General features: G+C 36.1%; 1 protein-coding gene across 2 annotated transcripts in view; it reads right to left on the bottom strand.

Moving 5' to 3' along the window:
• The window catches only part of DHRSX (dehydrogenase/reductase X-linked), a 485,177-nt gene that overhangs the window by 38,650 nt on the left and 424,908 nt on the right, over window positions 1–21,619 (bottom strand). For both annotated transcript variants that reach the window (XM_043992090.1, XM_043992088.1), the window contains one exon: window positions 20,074–20,281. In XM_043992090.1, the coding sequence (XP_043848025.1) occupies window positions 20,074–20,281 (208 nt within the window). The remainder of the gene's footprint in view (window positions 1–20,073; window positions 20,282–21,619) is intronic.

Here is a 21,619-nt window from a genome sequence, read left to right as displayed (position 1 = left end):
TAGTGTTCTTGGGGTCTTGCTATTTCTATGTAACATTCTCAGTCCCACAACAGACTGGGAATCCTAAACATTGTTTACAACAAGGTCAAGATCAGAACATTATCCTGCACTTAACAGGCTTCTTATTTTTTTAAAGCTCTTGTATCAGTGAGCTTCTCACTTGTCTGTGGAATTCTGTATGAAAAAAAATATATTTTTTACATTTTCAAAGATTTATTCAGTGATTTGTATTTTCTTTTTTTCTTCTCTTATAGTATACTTTCTAATTTTCTTTTCTTGATGGACACTACATTTCCAGCTTTCATTTTATTATGACAACAACATACTTCTCTCCACTAAGGGACCATTCAACTGTGTGAGCATTTTCTTTTATATTTTTTATGAATGTGGATATTCCTTCAATAAGGTTCCATGTTCATAATGTCTTATCTTTTTCCACTGATTGTGCTAATTTGCCAGATGGATGAACAGAAAAAGAAGTCACATGTCCCTTATATGCTTTAATAGACTTCAAACAGTCTCATCTCTTTGCATCCCAAACACAAATTAGTCCATCTTCTCCTACACTAATTAAGTGTCCATTACCAAAGAATTTCAGGCAATTTCTTGTGCCGTTATGATCCAGCAATGTTCCGTATTCTACTTTTTTCATATCATAGATGCAAAAATTTTTTTAAATCAAAAAGAATTTAAAAACACACAAAGCATGTATTATGTGTAAGCCATTGTGCTAGAAAATGAAGAAACAAGATATGGTCTTACACCTCATGGACCCTACAAACTAGTAAGAAAATCATTCTCTTTTTATTAATTCATAAATTCATTAACATTGTAAATAGAATTTTGTATGAAGTACAGAATTCCACTGTTTATTTATTAGTGTAAAAACTATCCCCAGAAAACATTACAAATGGCAGAAAAATTATAAATTTATCCCCTTTTTCTATGGGCCATGTCCCAAGGTAAAAAGTTATCATCATCTTGTAGATTTCCAGTTGTAGAAAAGACCAATGAAGCTGAAGAATAATTAATTTTAGCTATAGTATTGTTTTTTTCCTGTACAACTGTTGCTAATATGAGGTGACACACTTTTTCTGACATACCCCAAAATAATGATAAAGTATATTTTCTGGGTTTCCAGTAGTATGGGACCAAGGGCATCCTTTTGAATAGATCCTTAGTGTGAAGTTCCTTACTATGAAAAACAAATTCAGATTCATTAAAATTTACTTTCCCATTATTCTTCCTAGAAAGCTATAAAGTGTTCAGAAGATTTTGTAAAACACAGAAGAAACCTTAACCACGAATTCTACTTTTGAGAAGACAACTATGATGAATGAATGAATGTAAAAGTATTTATTAAGTGCTTACTTTGTGCTATACAGTTAAGATACACATAGAAAAAGTGAAGCTGCTCTCAAGGAACTCTAATTGGGGACTCCTTGAAAAGAGTAGGGCTGATGGAAAGATAAAGAGGTCCTTAGCTATGTCACATGACAGTGGAAAGAGTGGGCATGGTCTGGAGGAAAATGATAAGCCTGGTGATCCTCTATCTCACTGGAAGAAATAGAGTTGATGACTTATTTTTCATCCAACTCATGAGAACAGTCTAAGAGACAGGATGGGTTTTGGTGAGTTGGAGATGGGGGAAGGAGAGTAAGCAGTGGGGGAAAGACACCCTGAGTAGTGACACTATCTATTTCCATCATACTATTATCATTTTTCATAAATTAGGTGTTGTTGCTGTTGTTTAGTCATTCAGTCATATTTGACTCTATGATCCTATGGACCATACCATACTGTCCATGGGTTTTCCTGTCAAAGATACTAGTGCGAATTGCCATTTTTTTTTCCTCCAGCGGATTAAGATAAACACTGGTTAAGTGATTTGTCCATAATCTCATAGCTAGTGACTGTCTGAAGCTGAATTTGAACTCAAGTCTTCCTGACACCAGGTCGAGGACTCTATCCACTGAGACATCTAGCTGCCTACATACTTTAGGCAGAAGATATCAAACTTCTCCCTTAAGTACTAAACCCTGTATTGATGCCAACTTTTTCCTAGTGTTAAAAGGTAAGTAGTCATAGGAAGTTAGTATCTGAAAGGTGACCTGACATATAATATGCACTTAATAAATGTATATTGATGGACTCACTTTAGAATCATCTAGTTCAACTCCCTCTTTTCCCATCAATGAAAGCAAAGAATATACTTCTCAAGTGATAAGTGCAAGGTTATATACTATTTTGAGAAAGGACCAAAAATAAAACTAGCATCACCTAATTCCTAGACCAAGGTTCTTTCAATTCCATCATCCAGGTGTGTTAAAGTGGGGATTATTTTTTCTGGTGGGGGTTTTATTAAATGACTTCTAAAATTCCTTCTAACTCTGATATTCCAAGTTAGTTATTTTGACGTTTTAGTACAGAGTAAATGACAAAATTAGTTCTCATTATAAACCTACATTCAATTAAACTCCCTGTAAAATTATTTCTATTAGTGCAAGGCTTAACAGAATTCTACAAGAACTTTAACAAGTCAAAGCTGATTGATCTTAACCAGCAGATGACTTTACCTTTTAAAAGGGATCAAGCCTGGTAATTCAAAGTCTAATTATAATATAATTTAAAATATTTCCACATTTTATAATGATTTTTGTTTCTTCAGTAGTTATTCTTTCGTCAATAATTGTATTTGGTTTCCAAGAAAAATTCGATGCCTCCTTTGTTAAATATGATTAGACTCAGGGTTGCAGGATTTCCTTCCTTCCTTCCTTCCTTCCTTCCTTCCTTCCTTCCTTCCTTCCTTCCTTCCTTCCTTCCTTCCTTCCTTCCTTCCTTCCTTCCTTCCTTCCTTCCTTCCTTCCTTCCTTCCTTCCTTTTTGTTGGTTTGTTTGTTTTTTTGGATTACATCTTCAACTACTTTGTTTTTCAGAATATATTATTCCATTCTCTTCTACAACTTTTGGTAGGTGAAGAATAGCATTGTTATTTAAATCTCCTTTCCTTTATATTTGAAGGTCTTTCTATTAGTCACTTGCAAAATGTGTTATTTGTCATTGGAATTGTTAAATTTAACCCTTATATGTCTTACAGTTGGAAGCATAGGTATTTCTTTTCCTTTTTTCTGGAGGTAATTTGTGGATTCTATTGATTGATAGTGTGTTTTCTGTAGTCAGAAATACTGTGAAATTTTTGTATATTATTTCCTGAATTATGGTGTTGAAATTTTTTGGTCTATAATATTCTTCTGGGAGACCTATGATCCTTAAGTTTGGTTTATACACCATGTCTTCAAAATCATTGGCTTTTGCTTGTATAGAGAGCAGGTTTTTAAAAACATGATTGCTTTTCATTTCTCTTCTTCTAGATTATTAGTCTATTCATAGTTGCATAACCAATCTATTGTTGCCTTGCTTCTTTGGAGAAACTTATTACCATTGATTCAACTTTTTCTATTTTTTTTCTGTGCAGGCTATAAATTCTGTCATTTGTTATAACTTCTCTCGAGATTTTTATTTCTCTCTTGAGCCATTTTACAATATCCTGGAACATTCCTAAACTCTCCTGGGAATCCATAGTATTCCATGTTTCTTCAAGTGTTTTTCCTTCTCTTGCCTTGTATTATTTATTAGAAGAGATTTGTAATCTTTTACATGTTTTGATACTCATTGTTTGTTCTACATTTATTATGATCTCTGTTCTTGCAAAAGCAACATCATTCTTTTGGGGGGGGGAAGGTAGGAGGAATAAGTGAGGACTAGAGCAACTTTCACATTCTCCATCCTTTTAGTCACATGACTCTCTTAAATGATTTCTAAATCCTAGATATGAATGGTCAGGGAGATTATTTCCAAACAAGTAATTTAAGCTGTTTAGGAGAAAGGAACAGAGAAAATTCTCAGCATCTTTCTTGGTCAAAATAAAGGCTACAATAGACACAACTAATTGCTTTCATCAATGTATGTATGCCCATAATGCAAGAATATAAGCAGTCCTCAAAGACTAAAATCTTGAAAGTAAAAATTGGAAAAATCCACTAAATTCTTTAAGGCCTTAGAATCTCCTTTCAGATGACCAATAATAGTAGTTAAATAAAACCATTATTTTCCTTTTCTGCTTAACAGAAAGGCAATGTTCTGTAGTCTAGCACTTCACAAGAAAGAATTCAGAAGGATTTGGTGCCACAGAACAATTCCCATTGCCGTAGCTGTGGAGATTTTCAACTCTGTCCCAAAAGCACTTTCTTTACATGTGTTCAGTGACATCTTATTTAGTTTTTAAATGGTCAGTGTGATATCAAATTACTCCCTTTATGCAGAAATGAAGCAGAATGGCAGTAAATGTAATAAAAACAACATATTCAATTTCCTTTCTCATAAGTGTTCCCTCAAAAGTTTATTACCGAGTTGCATTTAAAAATCTATGTGGAAATGAACCTTTACAATAAGAATAAACACAATCTTAAAAAACTACAGAAGAAATCACATTAGAAACAAACTGAGAAAGCTGTTAGCAAAAATAAAATTAGTATTTTTTACATACTATGACAATCTTTATAGGCTTGGGGCTCCAAAAGTTTGGAAGAGTTAAATTGCTAAAGGCATCCAGAGTATTTTTGTAATTTTGTTAATAATTTCTTAAAATATTTATGTGCAATAAATAACTTTCACTTAATAGTTACTTAACAAATGTTTGTTGAATATTCTTGTACTCCTTGAATTTCTCGTGGTGCTTCTTTGTACCAATGATGTTTTGATTTATAATATAGTTTTCTGTGCACATATTTTATCTCCTCTACTAGACTGTAAGGTCATTGAGAGTAGGAACTTATTCCTTATTCATCTTTATATCCCTGGCACCTAGTAACAGAGTGCAATTGGTACTAAATAAATCTGTGGAATAGAGTTTAATTGGATTGTCATATATTACTTCAATGGTACAAAGTAAATGGTAAAGTATAGAAGAGATTCTTGTGTTGGAAATATAGAGGCCATGTAGTCCAAACCCTTACTTGAATTCTTAATTTCCTCAACAATTGAACTAACTCAAAAATTGAGGAACAATTTTCCTTACCAAGTGTCATTGGGCCTTTATATGAATAACTATAATGATAGAGATGTCACAGCCTATATTTCATTTTTTAAATGTTCTAAACTATGCGCAATTTTCCTCATATTGGTTGGTTTCAGACATAGTAGCTGTGTGACTCTGAGTAAGTTACTTAACCTTTTTCTTAGTTATCTCATCTGTAAAATTAGGATTAAAAATAGCACCTACCTCCCACAGTTGTTATGAGGATAAAATGAGATGTTTATAAATGCTTTGAAAACCTTACGCACTATGTATATGGTAGTTGTAATTATTTTTATTGTTCTTGTTATTGAACTAAAATTAGCCTCCTAGTCCTAGGTCTGCTATCTGAAACCTAATGAAGATAATGATTATCATGGTAGTACTGTGGAATATAGGCCTCTATTATTTAAGAAACGCTACCAACACATTATCAAGAATAACTGACATAAAATGTGGCATTTTTCAGACAGAAAGTTTAAGTCCATTATGGCTCTACCAAGACCAACTATACTTTCCAAATTAAAGAGGGAATAAAAAAATTAATTACTTTATGTATGTGAATACAATTAAATGACATGACTTCACCACAAAAGACATTAAATATTTCTTTCATCTTGTGAAATCTTTCCCCAATGTTACAAAGTTATTTTGACTTGATAATAGTCTTAACAAGTACCAAAAGAACAAAAGGTTGAAGGCTTTGAGATTACATGTGGAGGTCACATTGAACCAACAGATGAAAGAGATACCTACAAATACCTTAGTCTCTTCTAAGCAAGACACATCAAGCATAAAAATATCAAGGAGAAAGCTATGGCTGAATATTAAGAGACTTTCTGGTATCCTAAAATCAAAGTTCATTAGGAAGGACATGTTTAAAACACCTTCACAATATCATTCTGAAGGCACCTGCTTGGAACTGTAAAATGGACAATAACAGAAGTCTTCTAACAATTCCGTACAATATTAACAAATATAGGAAACAACATCCTATAGACACCTAGATCGAGATTCATGCTTCTTTGTCTAGACATTCTTACACTCATAACAAATAGGTCAGAAACCTACAGAAATATTTTTGGAATAAGCAGACATACTTTTACTCCTGTGCTACCCTTCTCCCATTGATGATTTCCTCCCAGAATCTCCATTTAGACAAAGGGTACCAGGCCAGCTAAGCCATCATTCCTCTACCAGTTGTGCTTCTGACTCTCTGGACTTTACTAACATGACTCGGCCTTCTTCTTACCCTGGAACATCTCTGCAGTCTACTTCTTCCATTGTTGAGTTCCTTTCCTCACCTCCATCTTGAGAAAGGGCCCCAGGTAACCCAATCTTCATTTCTTTCTTGGCTCTGCTTCTGCATCTTTTTACTCTTTTGCCATGCTCTTATGCAGGTACTTCTTCCACTGGCATCCTCAACCTCCTGCTTTTCAGTTCCCTTTTATGTATTTTTCCCCATCAGATTGTAAGCTCCTTGAGAGCTGGCACTGGTTTTTTGTTTGTATTTGTATCCCCAATACCAAGCATAATGCCTGGCAGATAGTAAAGACTTAATTAATGCAGGCTGACTGACAGATAGCACTTTATCAAGTAATAGGACACTAGAAGTGTCAGCAGAGCAGGGGCAATAGGGAAACTTTCTTCCCAAACTTATTGCCAATGCTGCCTTTTCCTTTACTCTCTTCATGGATGCCGATAACCACCCCACCCCAACTTTTCACCCATATAGGAAAAAGCCTAGAGTGCCTGCTTTTCCCTTCTTTAAAGTCATGGACTGGACTCTTCTAGTCCCACCAACTGTGGAGTAAGCAGTTCCACTCACATTGTTTGGATTAATAGAGAATCAATTCCTCTGGCAAGATGGAGATGGGCCCAGATGGGTAACAGCTGAATGCACTCTGACAACAATAATGTTGACAAAGAGACATCAACTAAATGGATGAGTCATGTATATTTGTTTATACAAGTAGAGAATTTTATGATGGCAGTTTAGGGCCATGTCAGTGACATTAGGGATTAGAGAAAGGTCCTAACTCATTGATTAATGCACATTATTTAGATAATGATAGGAACTGTATAACACATCTTTGCTGCCTGCAAAAATTCAGCACTTACTGAATGCTTAGTAATACATGACCTGGTAGCTAAAATTATAAATCAGAAGCTCACTACCTTTCATAAACTAACAGATGATAAATCTCCAAACTATAAATACAGACCTGAAAATATACTTGAGAATTCAACAAAACATAATAACATGAGTGTGGCATTATCACTGATAGAACTCTTTACCATAATTATCTGGATATACAATTAATCTAAAAAGAATTTAAGAACATTCTGAATAGAGATACTGAATATTCACTCTTTCCAAGTTATGCAAATGAAAAAGTTTCAAAATATATACATGGAAGAAAAAAATCAAAACCATGTGGAAAGAGATGAAGTATATACACCATCCCCATCATCCTGTCTGCTGCTAAAGTTATCCTGAAGATGATTTCAGTGCAGAAGATGGGCTGAGATTGCAACTGTTTTATTTAATAATAAAAAGCAACCATTTTATTCACTTTTGCAATAGTCCATAGAATATTAAGCAATAAAGATTAATAGAAAGATAGCACTCTGTCCTAGGTTCATTTCCATATGAACATCAATGAAATAATATGAGAATACCAAGATAAAAAACACTTAGAACTATTATGGCAGTGGCAGTCATAGCAACAACTGATATTGATTTAATGTTTTCAGATTTATCAAGTATACATAACATCATTTGAGCCTCATATGTCATTTGAACAACCCTGGAAAATAGGGATCATAAATCTGATCATCTACAATTTACAGATGAGGATACCATGGCTGAGAGACTAAGTGAATCTCCCACACAATTTGTTAATATTGGAAGTCAGAATATGAACCCAGATCTTCTTGATTCTAAATCCTGTAAGTCAACAATGCCTACTCTTTTCCATATAACAATTTTTAAAATACGTGATCATATCATCCCTTTAAAGAAGCTGGATTAGACCAATATGTATAAAAGTGGTCCATGTTGGAGGATTTATCATATCAAGGGCTTTGAGGCAAACATTTTCAAGGTGTCTGAAGGATAAAAAGATCCTAAAGATGGAGAAAAAAATAATCTCATCCTCCAAAAGAGGTTACTCTGAGAATAACATGTTAGGCACTGAACCAACATGAGAGGTATAATGAAAGAATATTGACTTTAGAGTAAGAGAACCTTATTTCAAATCCTGTCTCTGTCACTTACCAACTGTGTGACCTTGGGTAAGTCACCTAACTTGTCTGGGTCTCATTTTCCTGATCTGTAAAATGAGGGGATGGGACATTAGCCTCTAAGATCCCTTTCAGTCTTAATCTATGACCAACACCTACTAAATCATATATTTATTTACTCATTATATAAAAATTTTACCAAAGTAATCTGCATGTACATTGAGAATATAATTAGGCAGCTAGCAGACTCTCATGAATAATATTTAATAATAATAATAATAATAATAGACTACACATTTACTATTATATAATTGAGTAGATGATGTAGAGAATACAAGACATCACTGTGTTTATTGTTTGCTGACTATTTAAAAATATGATTCAGTCATGAAAATCTCTGCCTTGTAAGGTCTTCTCCATCAAGGTATCAAAATTAAATAAAATCCCTTGAAAGACACAACAGAGATATCGTCATTTGATATCATTCTTTTTATCAACATTGAGCAAGGCATAAAACAGGGAGACATATGTTTATCACAAGTATTTGTTATTATCCTGGAAGAGATTCAGCACAGAACCCAAGTCAAGGAAGGATTCCTTAGAGATGATAAAGCCCTGCAGATATTCCCTTGTAGATGATATTGTGCTGATTGCATCAAGTCCTAGAACACTATAGAGCTTTCTAAGTGAACACAATCATTCTAAAGAATTTGGGATAACTTCAAATGGGAGGGCAGGGAACTATATAGATGAACAATGCTTATTGCTCATAAAATGACAAAAAATAGGTAATATGTACATGTAAAATAACTTAAATTACTCAAACTAATCAATGGAGAAACAGAAATGGGTCATGTCAAAGTATCTATATTTGAGTGTTTTTTTTAACAAACATTTATTTATTTATTTGAAGTTCTGAGTTCCAAATACTACCCCTCTCTCATTCCCTCTCTCCCTCCCCTTCCCCCCCCAACAAGGTTGCAAGCAATCAGTAGATATTATACATGTGCAATTATGTAAAACATTATCATACTAGTCAGTGACAAACATTCAGAAGAACAAATTGAAGTACACCCTTCTCTATAACTGATCTTGATGTTTTCTATGTTCAGACATTTGTAGCAAGCACTTCTAATAGTACATTCAAAGAAAGAGGGGTCACAAAATCTAACTGGTGGTTGATTTCTACTTCTAATATGACTTCTAAGAGATAGTAGCCTATTGTGGAAAGAATATTGAATTTAGAGTAAGAGAGGCTAATTTCAAACCCAGACTGTGCTATTGGTTGCTCATATGACATTGGAAAAATAATTTCACTTCTCTAGGTCTTAACCTCCTCATCTGTCAAATCAGAAATTAGTAGATCTCTAACATCCCTCCCAGCTGTATGTCCTATGAAACTATCATTGTGACAAAACCCTTCTTCAAGGATATCAACCATACATCAAGGGGGTTTGCACGCACGTGTGTGTGTGTGTGTGTGTGTGTGTGTGTGTGTGTGTGTGAATTTAATCAATCATGTGAATAGCAATATGTATATATTTTAATGGAATTATTTTTTAACATTTTATGTAGCATCTCATATCATAATGGATGTGTACTGACTTCAGATCCCTAACAGACAATGCAGATTCTTTTGCTGTTCAAAGATTAGTTTTGAACCTTCACTTTTCCTAAATCTGTTTGTTCTTTTAAAGGTGAGGAGCGAATAGAAGAGGTCTATGACACCCCCCCTTTTTTTTCCATGTCAAGAGGCAGGGAACAAAAAAATAAAAAATGTCCCAGCTGTTAAGACATTCTATCCAACTTGGCCCTTGACTGTAGGAACCCAGTTTCAAGTTGTTCATTAAAGCCCTTCAAAGGTTCTGGATTTCAGGAAATAGCAAAACCTGTCAGGGTTATCCCTTTGTACAGATGATCACATGGTGTTATTTGAAGGACAACGAAAGGCTAGTCTGCCTCAAAATATTTTTCCTACTAGTCTAACACAACATCTGAAGTTCCTGCCATTAATTCTGGATTTCTTCAAATAATGGTACTGCCCCTTTAAGAGTATCTATGAAATTTTAGATATTTCTAGGAGGAATGACATATTACCTCATTAATACCTTAGCATTAATACCTTAGCAATGATTAATTTATCATTTAACTAGCTGGCATCTCAAAAAAAGACAAAGAAGACAGGACAATCCTGAGAGAATTATACATAGGAGAAGAAAGTTTTGATAGGATGGAAAGGATCAGAAAGTCTGAAAATAGAGCATTTTATTGAAAGAAGATGGGTCAAGGAAGGTGTTTTACAATGGGGAGCTTTAGGTTGCTCAGGTGTCAGGGGTGAGGCCCAGTGCAAAAACAATCACAGCCTAGATGGGGAAATGGAAAGAAAGAAGAGAGAAGGGCAGCAGAAGACCATTTATTATAACATTTTTACTAGGGTTTTCCTTGGTCTCTTTTTAAAGCCCTTAAGTAAAAAGAAGTGAAAGAAATAGAGGGAGATAACAGGATACACAGACCCATTATAAGCTTAATTACAGAAGGTAATTTTGCCAGTTTCAGCATATACTTTTAAGTGTTTTTTCTTTCCGTGGTTTATAACATATAGTAGAGAATAATTCATAACTGTATCTATACACTCACACAATATATATGTCTCTAAACTTTTGTGCAGAATCAAATAATTTTCAAATTAATTTTTGTAGCAGAGGTCATATTTTTTATTTTTTTCAAAGCAAACTTTCCCTGCACAGCTATACCCAAGTACATGAAAAACAAATGGGATACAAAAGTTAACCAAGGTTTACTTTGACCTTGCTGTCTAAATGGTTTCCTCTCTTTCTTCCTTTCTGGAGCATGCTTACCCTTGATTAGAGATGATGTGATAATGTGATTAGAGATAATACAAGTGATAAATAGGGCATGTCCTAGAAGGGCTTGTTTCCTTAGGGGAGTGGGGACTGGTAATTTCATAATGATATTTTAGAGAAAGAGCAGGAATTCTTTTTGTTGCCTTTTTTCTCATTTTTATGATTTTTTTTTTTTTTTAGTGAGGCAATTGGGGTTAAGTGACTTGCCCAGGGTCACACAGCTAGTAAGTGTTAAGTGTCTGAGGCCGGATTTGAGCTCAGGTACTCCTGACTCCAGGGCCAGTGCTCTTATCCACTGCGCCACCTAGCTGCCCCTCATTTTTATGATTTTTAAAATTAGTATTTCATATCAAATGTCAGGGAATGCTATAGTCTGGTGAGAAGATGTGTCTGCTATACAAGAAGTAGTTTATCTAAGGACAGAGAAACTGAATACCAGAAGACTAGCCACTAGGTGATTAACTTGTTGGCCCATCAAACAGATAAAAACACCAAAACATCTTTAGAGCTATGCCCTTATGCTTCTAAAGTGATGTGAAGTCAAAGACTGTTTATTAAGCACTTACTGTATGACCTGCATTGTGCTTAGCTCTGGTGACACAGAAAGGCAAACAAACAACCCCCCCCAAACAACAACAACAACAACAAACCAGTCTCTACCCTAAAGGAATTTACATTCTAATGAAGGAAGCAGCATGTAAATAACTAGGTATACATATATACAGACTAGATAAGTTATCTGAGAGAATGCCTTAGCAGCTGGGAGAAACAGGAAAGACTCCCTGAAGAGGGTAAGATTTGAGTTGAGCCTTGAAGAAGGCCAGGGATATTAAGAAAATTGTCTTTGCAAAGACAGAGACAAGAGATATAGTATTGTGCTCAAGGGTAAGTTCCAGCATAGCAGGATCACAGGCTAGAAGGAAGAGAGTAACATATAAGAAGACTGCAAATGTAGGAATGAGCCAGATTATGAAAATTACTAAATGTCTAAAAGCATGATTTTATATTTAATGCTGGGGCATTGGAGCTCCCTGAGCAGGGTGGTGACATGATCAGGTTTAAACTTTAGGGGAAAGTCACCCCTTGAGAGCTAAGTGGAGGATTGATTTGTGGTTGGGAGAGATTTAAGGCAGAGAGATTAGTTAAGTGGCAGAGAAGGGAGGGGAGGATGGTGAGAATCACAGAGTTGTTAGACTCTAAACAAGTGTTGATTTAATAATTGGTATTTTTAATACATAATCTAAGTCAAATAGCCAGTGAGTTAATTAGGGATAACTGCTAGCTAACTAGAAGATGGCTTGGAAGTTTTCCTCAGAAAGACAAATAAAGATAACCGTGGGATTAGTTTCATTGTGTGCCTAAAGGCAACAAGAAACTTCATTTCATGGTGCATTTGGCTGTGCCTCATGGCAGTGCTCATGATGGGGAGAGATATAACTGTAGTTGAGATAGTTTGATCATTTGAACAAAATGAAGGAGTATTACACAAAGTATATAAAGAACTTGACAAGATCCTCCAAACTAAGCCAACATCATGCTTCAAGGCAAAGGTAAAAACAGGAGAGGACAGGACAAAACTATGGCGGCAATAAAAGGGGGCAGTGTGTTATTCTCAGAAACCCACTTCTCATAATAATCATATGTGACATTCTTTTATCACTTAAGAGCCTGTAGCCCTGCTGTGTCCTCACTCTTCCTGGATGTGCTTGTGATCAGGTCATGCTATGTATCGTGCTGTCTTTTGATTGGGTAAGGCTTTCTCATATAGATTGTAAGTCTTAACGACCAGCCAATGGGGGTTGGACAGAAATGGGAGGGGGTATTGCATTAGGAACATTATTTATTTATCTATCTATCTATCTATCTATCTATCTATCTATCTATCTATCTATCTATCTATCTCTTGCTTTTGAACTTGTGCGCACACTTACCATATTCAGGTGTGTGCCCTTTCTTGAGAAAGAAAATAAATTTTTCCTTTCTACTTTCACTCTCTGACTCCAAATGTTTATTTTGAGTGGGTGGTTGTTTCTGTCCCACACAACTACACTGGAAAATAGTTTTGGGAAAAAACAAAGGGAAAGCCCAAAGGCTAACAGATGTACAGACATGAACAAAAAATGAAAGAGAAAACATTAGTTGAGGTTCCTACAATGATATGTTCTGATTGAAGACAAGTGGAACTACCACATTCTGTTTTTGCTGTTTAGTCATTTCTCCTGTGTCCACCTCTTTGTGATCCCATTTGGGATTTTCTGGGTAAAGACACTGGAGTGGTTTGCCATTTCCTTATCTAGCTCATTTTATAGATGAGGAAACTGAGGCAAAATGGATTAAGTGGCTTACCTAGGATCACACAGCTAGTAAGTGTCTGAGGCCAGATTTGAACACAGGAAGAGGAGTCTTCTTGACTCCACACTGGATACTCTATTCACTGTATCACCTAGCTGCCCCCAACCTCTAATACCTGATATATCTGTGTGGGGAAGAGCCAATGGACTTTACAGAAAAAGTCATTTGATTAGCATTTATTAAGTGCCTACTATATGCCATGAAGAGTACTAGAGATATAAAGAAAGGAAAAAAGAGTCCCTGACCTTAAGAAGCTTATAGACTAATGGAAGATCTAAGTACAGATAGAAGACAACTGTACTAGAATTAACAAATTATAAAGGCACACAGAGATTGATTTTAAAGACACCTAAAAGGGAACAGGAAAAAAAAGGAAAGATCATGAATTATACTTTTATTTAGTATTACAAAGGAGATTAAAAAAAATCCACCAGTGATGATTAGCTGATACCTCTACTTTCTCATCTCTGTAAGTCTGTTATGTGAATGCTCTATCCATAGACAATTTCCTATCCCAAAGTACAGTCACAACTGAGGGGTACAAAGAGTTATTGTATGTATTATTTGCTAGTTTCAATCAACAAATCAAGAAATAAACGAATGAATTAATGCATTAATGAGTACATATATACACATACATACCTATATACATGAATAAAAGCATTTAATTTGGTAGAATAAAATTCTACCTTAAATGACTTTTTTCAAACAACTGAAATGTAGTAGGGGGAGGTAGATGGCTATTACATTGGAAACGAAAGTGTCATAGAGCCTGAAATTAAAATTCTGCCACTTATTTCCTGTGTAACCTTGGGCCAGTCATAACCTCTCTAGCCATCAATTTCCTCAACTGTAAAAAGGAAGAAGTTAGACTATATGACTTCCAAGGTCACTTCCTGCTCTATATCTATGATCTTATAAGTACTAAAGAAACTCTCTTCAAAGAGAGTGTCTGTCTACCACACATGCTTCAATACTTCAACAATCTACTATATTTGTTGGAGAAGATACTTTTTCCACCATTGTTGATTGTGATCCCTTACTTGTTGATGGTCCTCATAAGCTGTTAAGGCCAAAAAATTAACCCTATGAACAACTTGTTTATGAGGTTCTCTGAACCTCAGTGTGTCATGCCCTTGATAAAAGACCTATGAATGAACTGATGAATATATCACAGAGCCAATAGTCAAATCAAAGCATTTTTTAGCTGGGCAGGCCCTATTAGAGCTTACACAGTACTGAAATGGTCATAGGTTATCCATGTATGTTAAAATAGGATCGTAGATTTATATCTGGAGGGTATCTTAGAGGCAATCCAGTCAGAACCCCTCATTTTATAGATAAGGAAACTTATGCCCAGAGAGGTGAATGTGAAAATATGTTAAAATAATACAAGAGGGTCAGCTAGGTGACACAGTGGATAGAGCACTGGCCCTGGATTCAGGAGGACCTGAGTTCAAATCCAGCCTCAGACACTTAACACTTACTAGCTGTGTGACCCTGGGCAAGTCACTTAACCCCAATTGCCTCACCAAAACAAACAAATAAAAACAAAACAAAACAAAAATAATACAAGATAACCTGATTGATGGAACCCCAGAGATGACTCTGTTAAATGACTTATCAAGTTTGTTAATAACATATGAGGCAGGCAAAGTTCTTGCCTTTATGGTGTTCACCACTGTCATGAAGGATGTCTTGAATAAAGTGTATATAAAAAAGATTATCCTATTTCCCAAATGTCCCCATTTGCAGGTCCCATCGTACTAAGTTCCTGGAGCCCTGGAAAACTACAAAGTTCCCTATAGTCCCTTGAAAGAATTAATCTAACAACTCACACTCAAAAGACAAAGAGAATGAAAAAAAAATGTGATGGAAAGAACACTGAATTTATAGCTATGTAACCTGAACAAAATTACTTGACCTTTCCAGGCCTTGGTTTCTGATCTCTAAGGTTTCTTCTCATTCTAAAGCCTATAATCCTATGGAAAACACATTTTGCCCAGCTCAGGATGTGTAGTTGGGAGAGACAGCTGACTGAGTCAATCTAATAGTTTAGACCTTTGGCAGGTGCCCCAGATACATAGTCAGTTGGGCCCATGCTTGAATAGCAGCAGGAGATCTGGATAAAATGCCTGTGGAAATTGTGCATTTATCTTCTTTTTTAAAAATAATGTGTTTCTTTATTCTGCTCAAACACCAAAAGAAAACAAATTGCCTTTTTCATATACATATATATAGGAACAGAAAAAAAAATGAGTATATGATATAAATCTATAAATCTCTATTATATACTGCTCACTTTTTTATGGTAGGTGATAAACTCAATGTGTTACCATAAAGCACTTTCAGTTAGCCCCAACTGTTCATTGTCACAAAAGCTCTTCTTTTTTTAAAAGATCACTAGGGATCCTGATGGAATATGGCACATCATGGAACACCATGTTCTCAGAAGAATCACAATTATAGGTGACCCAAAAGAACATTGAAATATGTATAGTGGGCATGAGTAGGCTTCAGGAGATTAACAATGGTGATTTGCACCAGAGGAGACATAATGACAGGAATATATGACAAGATGAAGTAGGTGGAGATAAATGGCATTATGCCTTACAGCTGGGAAGATCTAGGTTCAAGTCTAGCCTTTGATACATAGTGCTTTTTGGTCACCCTCCTATCCAAGCTAAAACTTTTTCCCCAGTTTTTGAAGGATCACCCTTTCAGGGAGGAGACCGTGATGAACCACCTGTGCGTCTGCTATACACACACACACACACACACACATATACACACACATGTAAATATATATTTACATATACACACATATAAATAAATATAAATAAATATATATAAATATATACATACATATATATATACATACATATATATATACATACATATATACATATATACATATATATATACACACACACACACACACACACACATATATATATATATATATATATATATATATATATATATATATATATATTGGCAGGGCAGTGTGGGTTAAGTGATTTGCCCAGGCTCACACAGCTAGTAAGTATCCAGTGTCTGAGGCCAGACTTGAACTCAGGTCCTCATGAATACAGGGCCAGTGCTTAATCCACTGTGCCACCTAACTGCCCCCACTTAACATCTTATTAACTGAGACAACTCTAAAACTAGTAGCTGCAAAACAGAAGTTGGTCTGAATTAGCAGAGGAGAATCCTTCCAAATTCTCTACCATAGTGAGATCAGTTTGGGAAAAGCTACAATCAAAGAGATGGATCAATTGTATAAGAAGATGGATGGCCATCCCCAAGTATTTCCTTTGTGGTGGCTCTTCAGATACTCAAGCAGAGGAAGTCCTCCAGTACACACTGACTCAATCTTCTACAGAGAACTTTAGTAAAAACAAATGAACAAACAAAATGTGGACAGAAATCACATGGGACAAGAAGGTGTGGATGAGTCGTCATCTGTACTTGTAGGAACACACACAATGGTGAGATCACAGACATATGAGTATCTAAGAAACCCTGAGGGAGTGAATGAAGCAATTTTTTAAGCATGAGGCTTTGCCACCTGCCAGCCAACTGAAAGATTCTGAACAAAAAGGGAAGCTCAATGTTTCCCTATCTGGCCAACTTCAGGGAATCACAGGGAAATATCAACTCTTGGGTCATGAGCCAGATTCTCTTCTTAGATAACAACTCACTTTTTTTCCCTTCAGAAGAAGCATATACCTCATGATTTAAGTTTATCAGCTTTGGTAACTCTAGCCCTGGATTTTCTGGTAAAATGCTTTGCTCACCCTCAATTTTTAGGAAATGATTTACTATTCAACTTGAGAGAGGGGTTGATTTATGGTAACTATAGCCAATAGGATGATGGGAAAAGCCAAGCCTACTGCCACCGGTAGCAGCTAGATTGCCAATGCTCATTCTGAAGGGAGTTGAAAAGGTTTGACCACCACTTAAATATGAAGCAAGCTTATGTAATATTCCAATTACTCTTCTCAAATTTCCATAGAAGCTCTCCTCAATTCTGACAACCACAGAGGGAAAGGCATTATAAGTAATCAACACTGTTGTTCTTTGTAATTGTTAGGAAAGAACACTGAGCTGGGAGTCAGAAGACATAGGTTTTAATGGTGGTCCTGCTACTTTCTACCTGTGTGACCTTGGGCAAATCACTAGACCTTTCTGGTTCTGTTTCCTACTACATGCCAGCCACTGACTGGGATAAGCACTTGAGAGGGTGGAACATGAGACTAGATGATTTCTAAGGTTCTTTCCCACTCTAAATCCTTTGATTTCATAGGATAGCATATGTTTTTTTTACCCATTTCTCCAGGTACAAAGCCAGAAAAATAGAGGGGGAGAAATTATAGACATATGGGACACATTTCAGTAGTGTTCTTACTCTTAGGCTTCCTCTATTGGTCAAATGCTCCTGACTGATCCATTTTCCAAGTCACCCACATACCTTACATCTGGAGAATACAAGTTTGCAGCTTATAAGACACTCTTACAAACATTATTTTATTTGGTTCCTACATACCTTTTAACTTAAGGGCTGATATACTCTTAGATAAATGTGGTCAGTGTCCATAACATGTTTAAACTTCAGATGAGTCTGACTCTATCACTCATTGTCTAGGGAATTTCAGTTCATGGAATTTGTTTTTTATCTTTTTTTTTGGTCCATACCTGTGATCCTTGTGGTATAAGGAACTTCTTGTAAGGAAACCCTTTCTACCAGTGCAGTTCAGCAACTGATCCCCACCCAAAACTACAGTGTTAGAGACTTGCCTAAGCACCAAGAGGTTAAGTGACTTACCCAAGGTCACTCAGCCAATATCTGTTAAATGCTGGACTTGAACCCAAGTTTTCCTAACTCCAAAGTCAACACTCAATACAATATGCCACCTCAGCATGTAAGAGAAACAGTACTCTTGAAAGGAGAAGACAAATGCCACTGAAGGACAGTTCAAATAGAAGAGCAACTGAGTTATGAAGTCATTGAGAAAGAATGGATGAAGCCCTGTTAGAATTATCAAGTAGTTTAATGTATTTTTTTTTTTACTTTACTGGACTCAGAGTCAAATCTAGGCAGCATCATTAAGAAATATTTAAGGATTACCTTTATGTTCATTATTGGTATTGTGGAATATTGCTGTATGTACCAGTCTTTACTAGTCAGCAAACATAGTAAGATATCAGGTATCAGGGAACATTATGCCACATGTTTCTAGAACCTGAATGCTATCCAGATGCAGTCCCTGCTTTGCAGTTTTTTCATTCTGTCATCAAAGTAATTTTGTTTTTTCCTAAACCCTTCAATGGTCTTCAAAAACGTGCATTACCATTGGCTGGCTATTCTAAATCTGTTTTATTGTCCACAAAAGAATACAGACATTGCTTTATGATTATAGCTGTAGGACTGTTCTCTACCTTAGCGTCTTCTGTCAGATATGAGAAACTAGAGGATATACAACAGCCAGCATGACTAACTGTCTGACTCACTCTTGGCACCAAAACCTACGCTGCCTTTGTGTCATCGAAATGACATCCTGTTCAGTTTCTAAATGGTCAGTCTATCATCTAAATGACTTTCAGCACGCCTATACCAATGAAAATCACAGGATCATGAAGAAGGTCACATATTTAGACTTGGATGGGACCTAAAGGGATCATCTAGTTCAGTACATTTATTTTACAGATGAAGTAACTGAAGTTAAGAGAAGTGCCTTATCTAAACACTGGTAGTAAGTGGCAAAGACAGGATTTGAATTTGGGTTCTCTGATACCAAGTGCAGTAATCTTTCCACTGGATCATCATTTGGCAAGCAAACTCTTAGTGCAGACTCTGTTTCTCAAATCAGTTTTCTGGGTAGCGAATTCTGAAATTCCTGAACTTTGTTCAGACAGTTCAGAGCTCCAAAGGATCTGGTAAAGAAAGGATTATTTCGAGGCAGCTAGGTGGCGCAGTGGATAGAGCACCGGCCCTGGAGTCAGGAGTACCTGAGTTTGAATCCGGCTTCAGACACTTTGTGTGGCCCTGGGCAAGTCACTTAACCCCAATTGCCTCACTAAAAAAAAAAAAAAGATTATTTCAATCTTTGTATTAGTATCCCCAGTGCCTGGTATATTGTAGCAAATTCTTCATAAATACTTGCTGACTGATTAGCTGATATAAGATTAAAAAGCCAAGTTGCTTGCATCAAACTATGTCATCCACAGGCTGATTTGAGGGGTTCCCAGATCCACAGACAGATTTCACAAAAGCATAACCATAAGGATATAGACCCATGCAAACACGTACCCCCATCAGGGGCCAGCTAGGTGGCGCAGTGGATAAAGCATCAGCAGCCCTGGATTCAGGAGGCCCTGATTTAAAATCCAGCTTCAGATACTTGACATGTACTAGCTGTGTGACCTTGGGCAAGTCACTTAACTCTCACTGCCCCGCAAAATAAAAGCCAAATAGAGTATTAAAAAAAAAAAAAGAACAACAATATGTACTCCCATCCATTGAATGACCACCTACCTTGAACAACAACCAATAAGTAAGCCTCTTCACCAATTTTGTAAGCCAAAAGACATGCTTGTAGAGGTTAGTGTTCACTACTCCAGGGTCTACTACGTTGGCAGTCACATGACTCCCTTCGTCTGCCAGGAGCTGGTGTAGTTGATAGGAAAAAAGTACCAGGGCGAGCTTGCTTTGGGCATAGGCTCCGCAAGGTGAGTAACAATGCCTGCAAATGAAAAGACGGTGGCTGCCATGAGGAAAATTCAAAAGGTTCGATCATCAGTCACCTGATTACTTTACCAAAGTGCACAGAAAACAAACAAACCACAGACTAAATAGATGCCTCATCAGTCAGTTAATGATGCATTAATTTCTTAACATAGTTGTTGCATGGGAGAAACTTTGTCTTCTCATTAAATTGAAAATGAGCTTGTAATAATATGCAGTTGAGCATATACATACAGTTCTATAACACTTTAAGGTTTGTTGTTGTTCAGTGGTTTCAATCATATTCAACTCTTCATTACCTCATTTGGAGTTTTCTTGGCAAAGATACTGGTGTGGTTCTTGATCTCCTTCTCCAGCTCATTTTACAGATGAGGAAACTGAGGCAAAAAGAGGTAAGTGGCTTGCCCAGGGTCACACAGTTAGGAAGTGTCTGAGGCTGGATTTGAAATCAGGTCTTGTTGACTCTTGGCACTATTCATTGCACCACCTGCTTAAGGTTTACAAAGCCCTTTACAAATATTAAATAATTTTATCCTCTCATCAACCTTGGGAGATAGGTATTACCATTACCCCCATTTTAGAGATAAGAAAACTGAGGCAAGTAGAGCATAAATAACTTGCCTGGAGTCATAGAGCTTGTAAGTGTCTGAGATGGGATTTGAATACAGATGGCACTGACTCCAGTCCCAAGCTATTACCACCTCGAAAGCTACCTGGTCCAATTCATATATAAAGAAATAATTCCATTACAACATTCAAAGTTTTGCTGGAAGACTCCATTGATGATGAAACTCATCCTTCTAGAGGCAATCCCTTTCACTTGTGGATAACGCTAATTGTTAGGAAGATTTTCCTTAGATTAAAAACTAAACTTCTCTCTTTGCAACTTCTACTCATCTTGCCTAGATAATTAAGCCTTTTTGAGACAAGTAGAATGCATCTAATTCTTCTTCCAAAGGGTAACTCTTCAAATGCTTAAAGGTAGCTAAGATGCCCTCCACTCTTTTTCCATTTCTGGGCAAAACAGTCCCAATTTCTTTGACCAATCCTCATGTATAGTCTGCTAGCCATTCTATATTGCTTCTCATATGTGTAAAAGACAGCTGGTTGGAGGGAGAGGAATCATGGAAAGGAAGAAAAGACCCCTTATTCATAAAACTAAAGCCAATCATTTTATGAACACAAAATTTTCAGGAATAAAAGAATCTGCTGTTATGGATCCTAAATAAATTATCAAAGAATTTTACCAAGATTTCTGACTTGACTAGTTCTAATACATAGGGTGAATTGATAGAAAGATTCACACTATGTAGATGAAAGAAGGATGACTCATATC

The sequence above is a fragment of the Dromiciops gliroides genome, chromosome 3, assembly GCF_019393635.1.
Source record: "Dromiciops gliroides isolate mDroGli1 chromosome 3, mDroGli1.pri, whole genome shotgun sequence".
NCBI lineage: Eukaryota > Metazoa > Chordata > Mammalia > Microbiotheria > Microbiotheriidae > Dromiciops > Dromiciops gliroides.
Note: the sequence above shows the minus strand (reverse complement) of the source record. Positions and strands in the feature narration are given on the sequence as shown.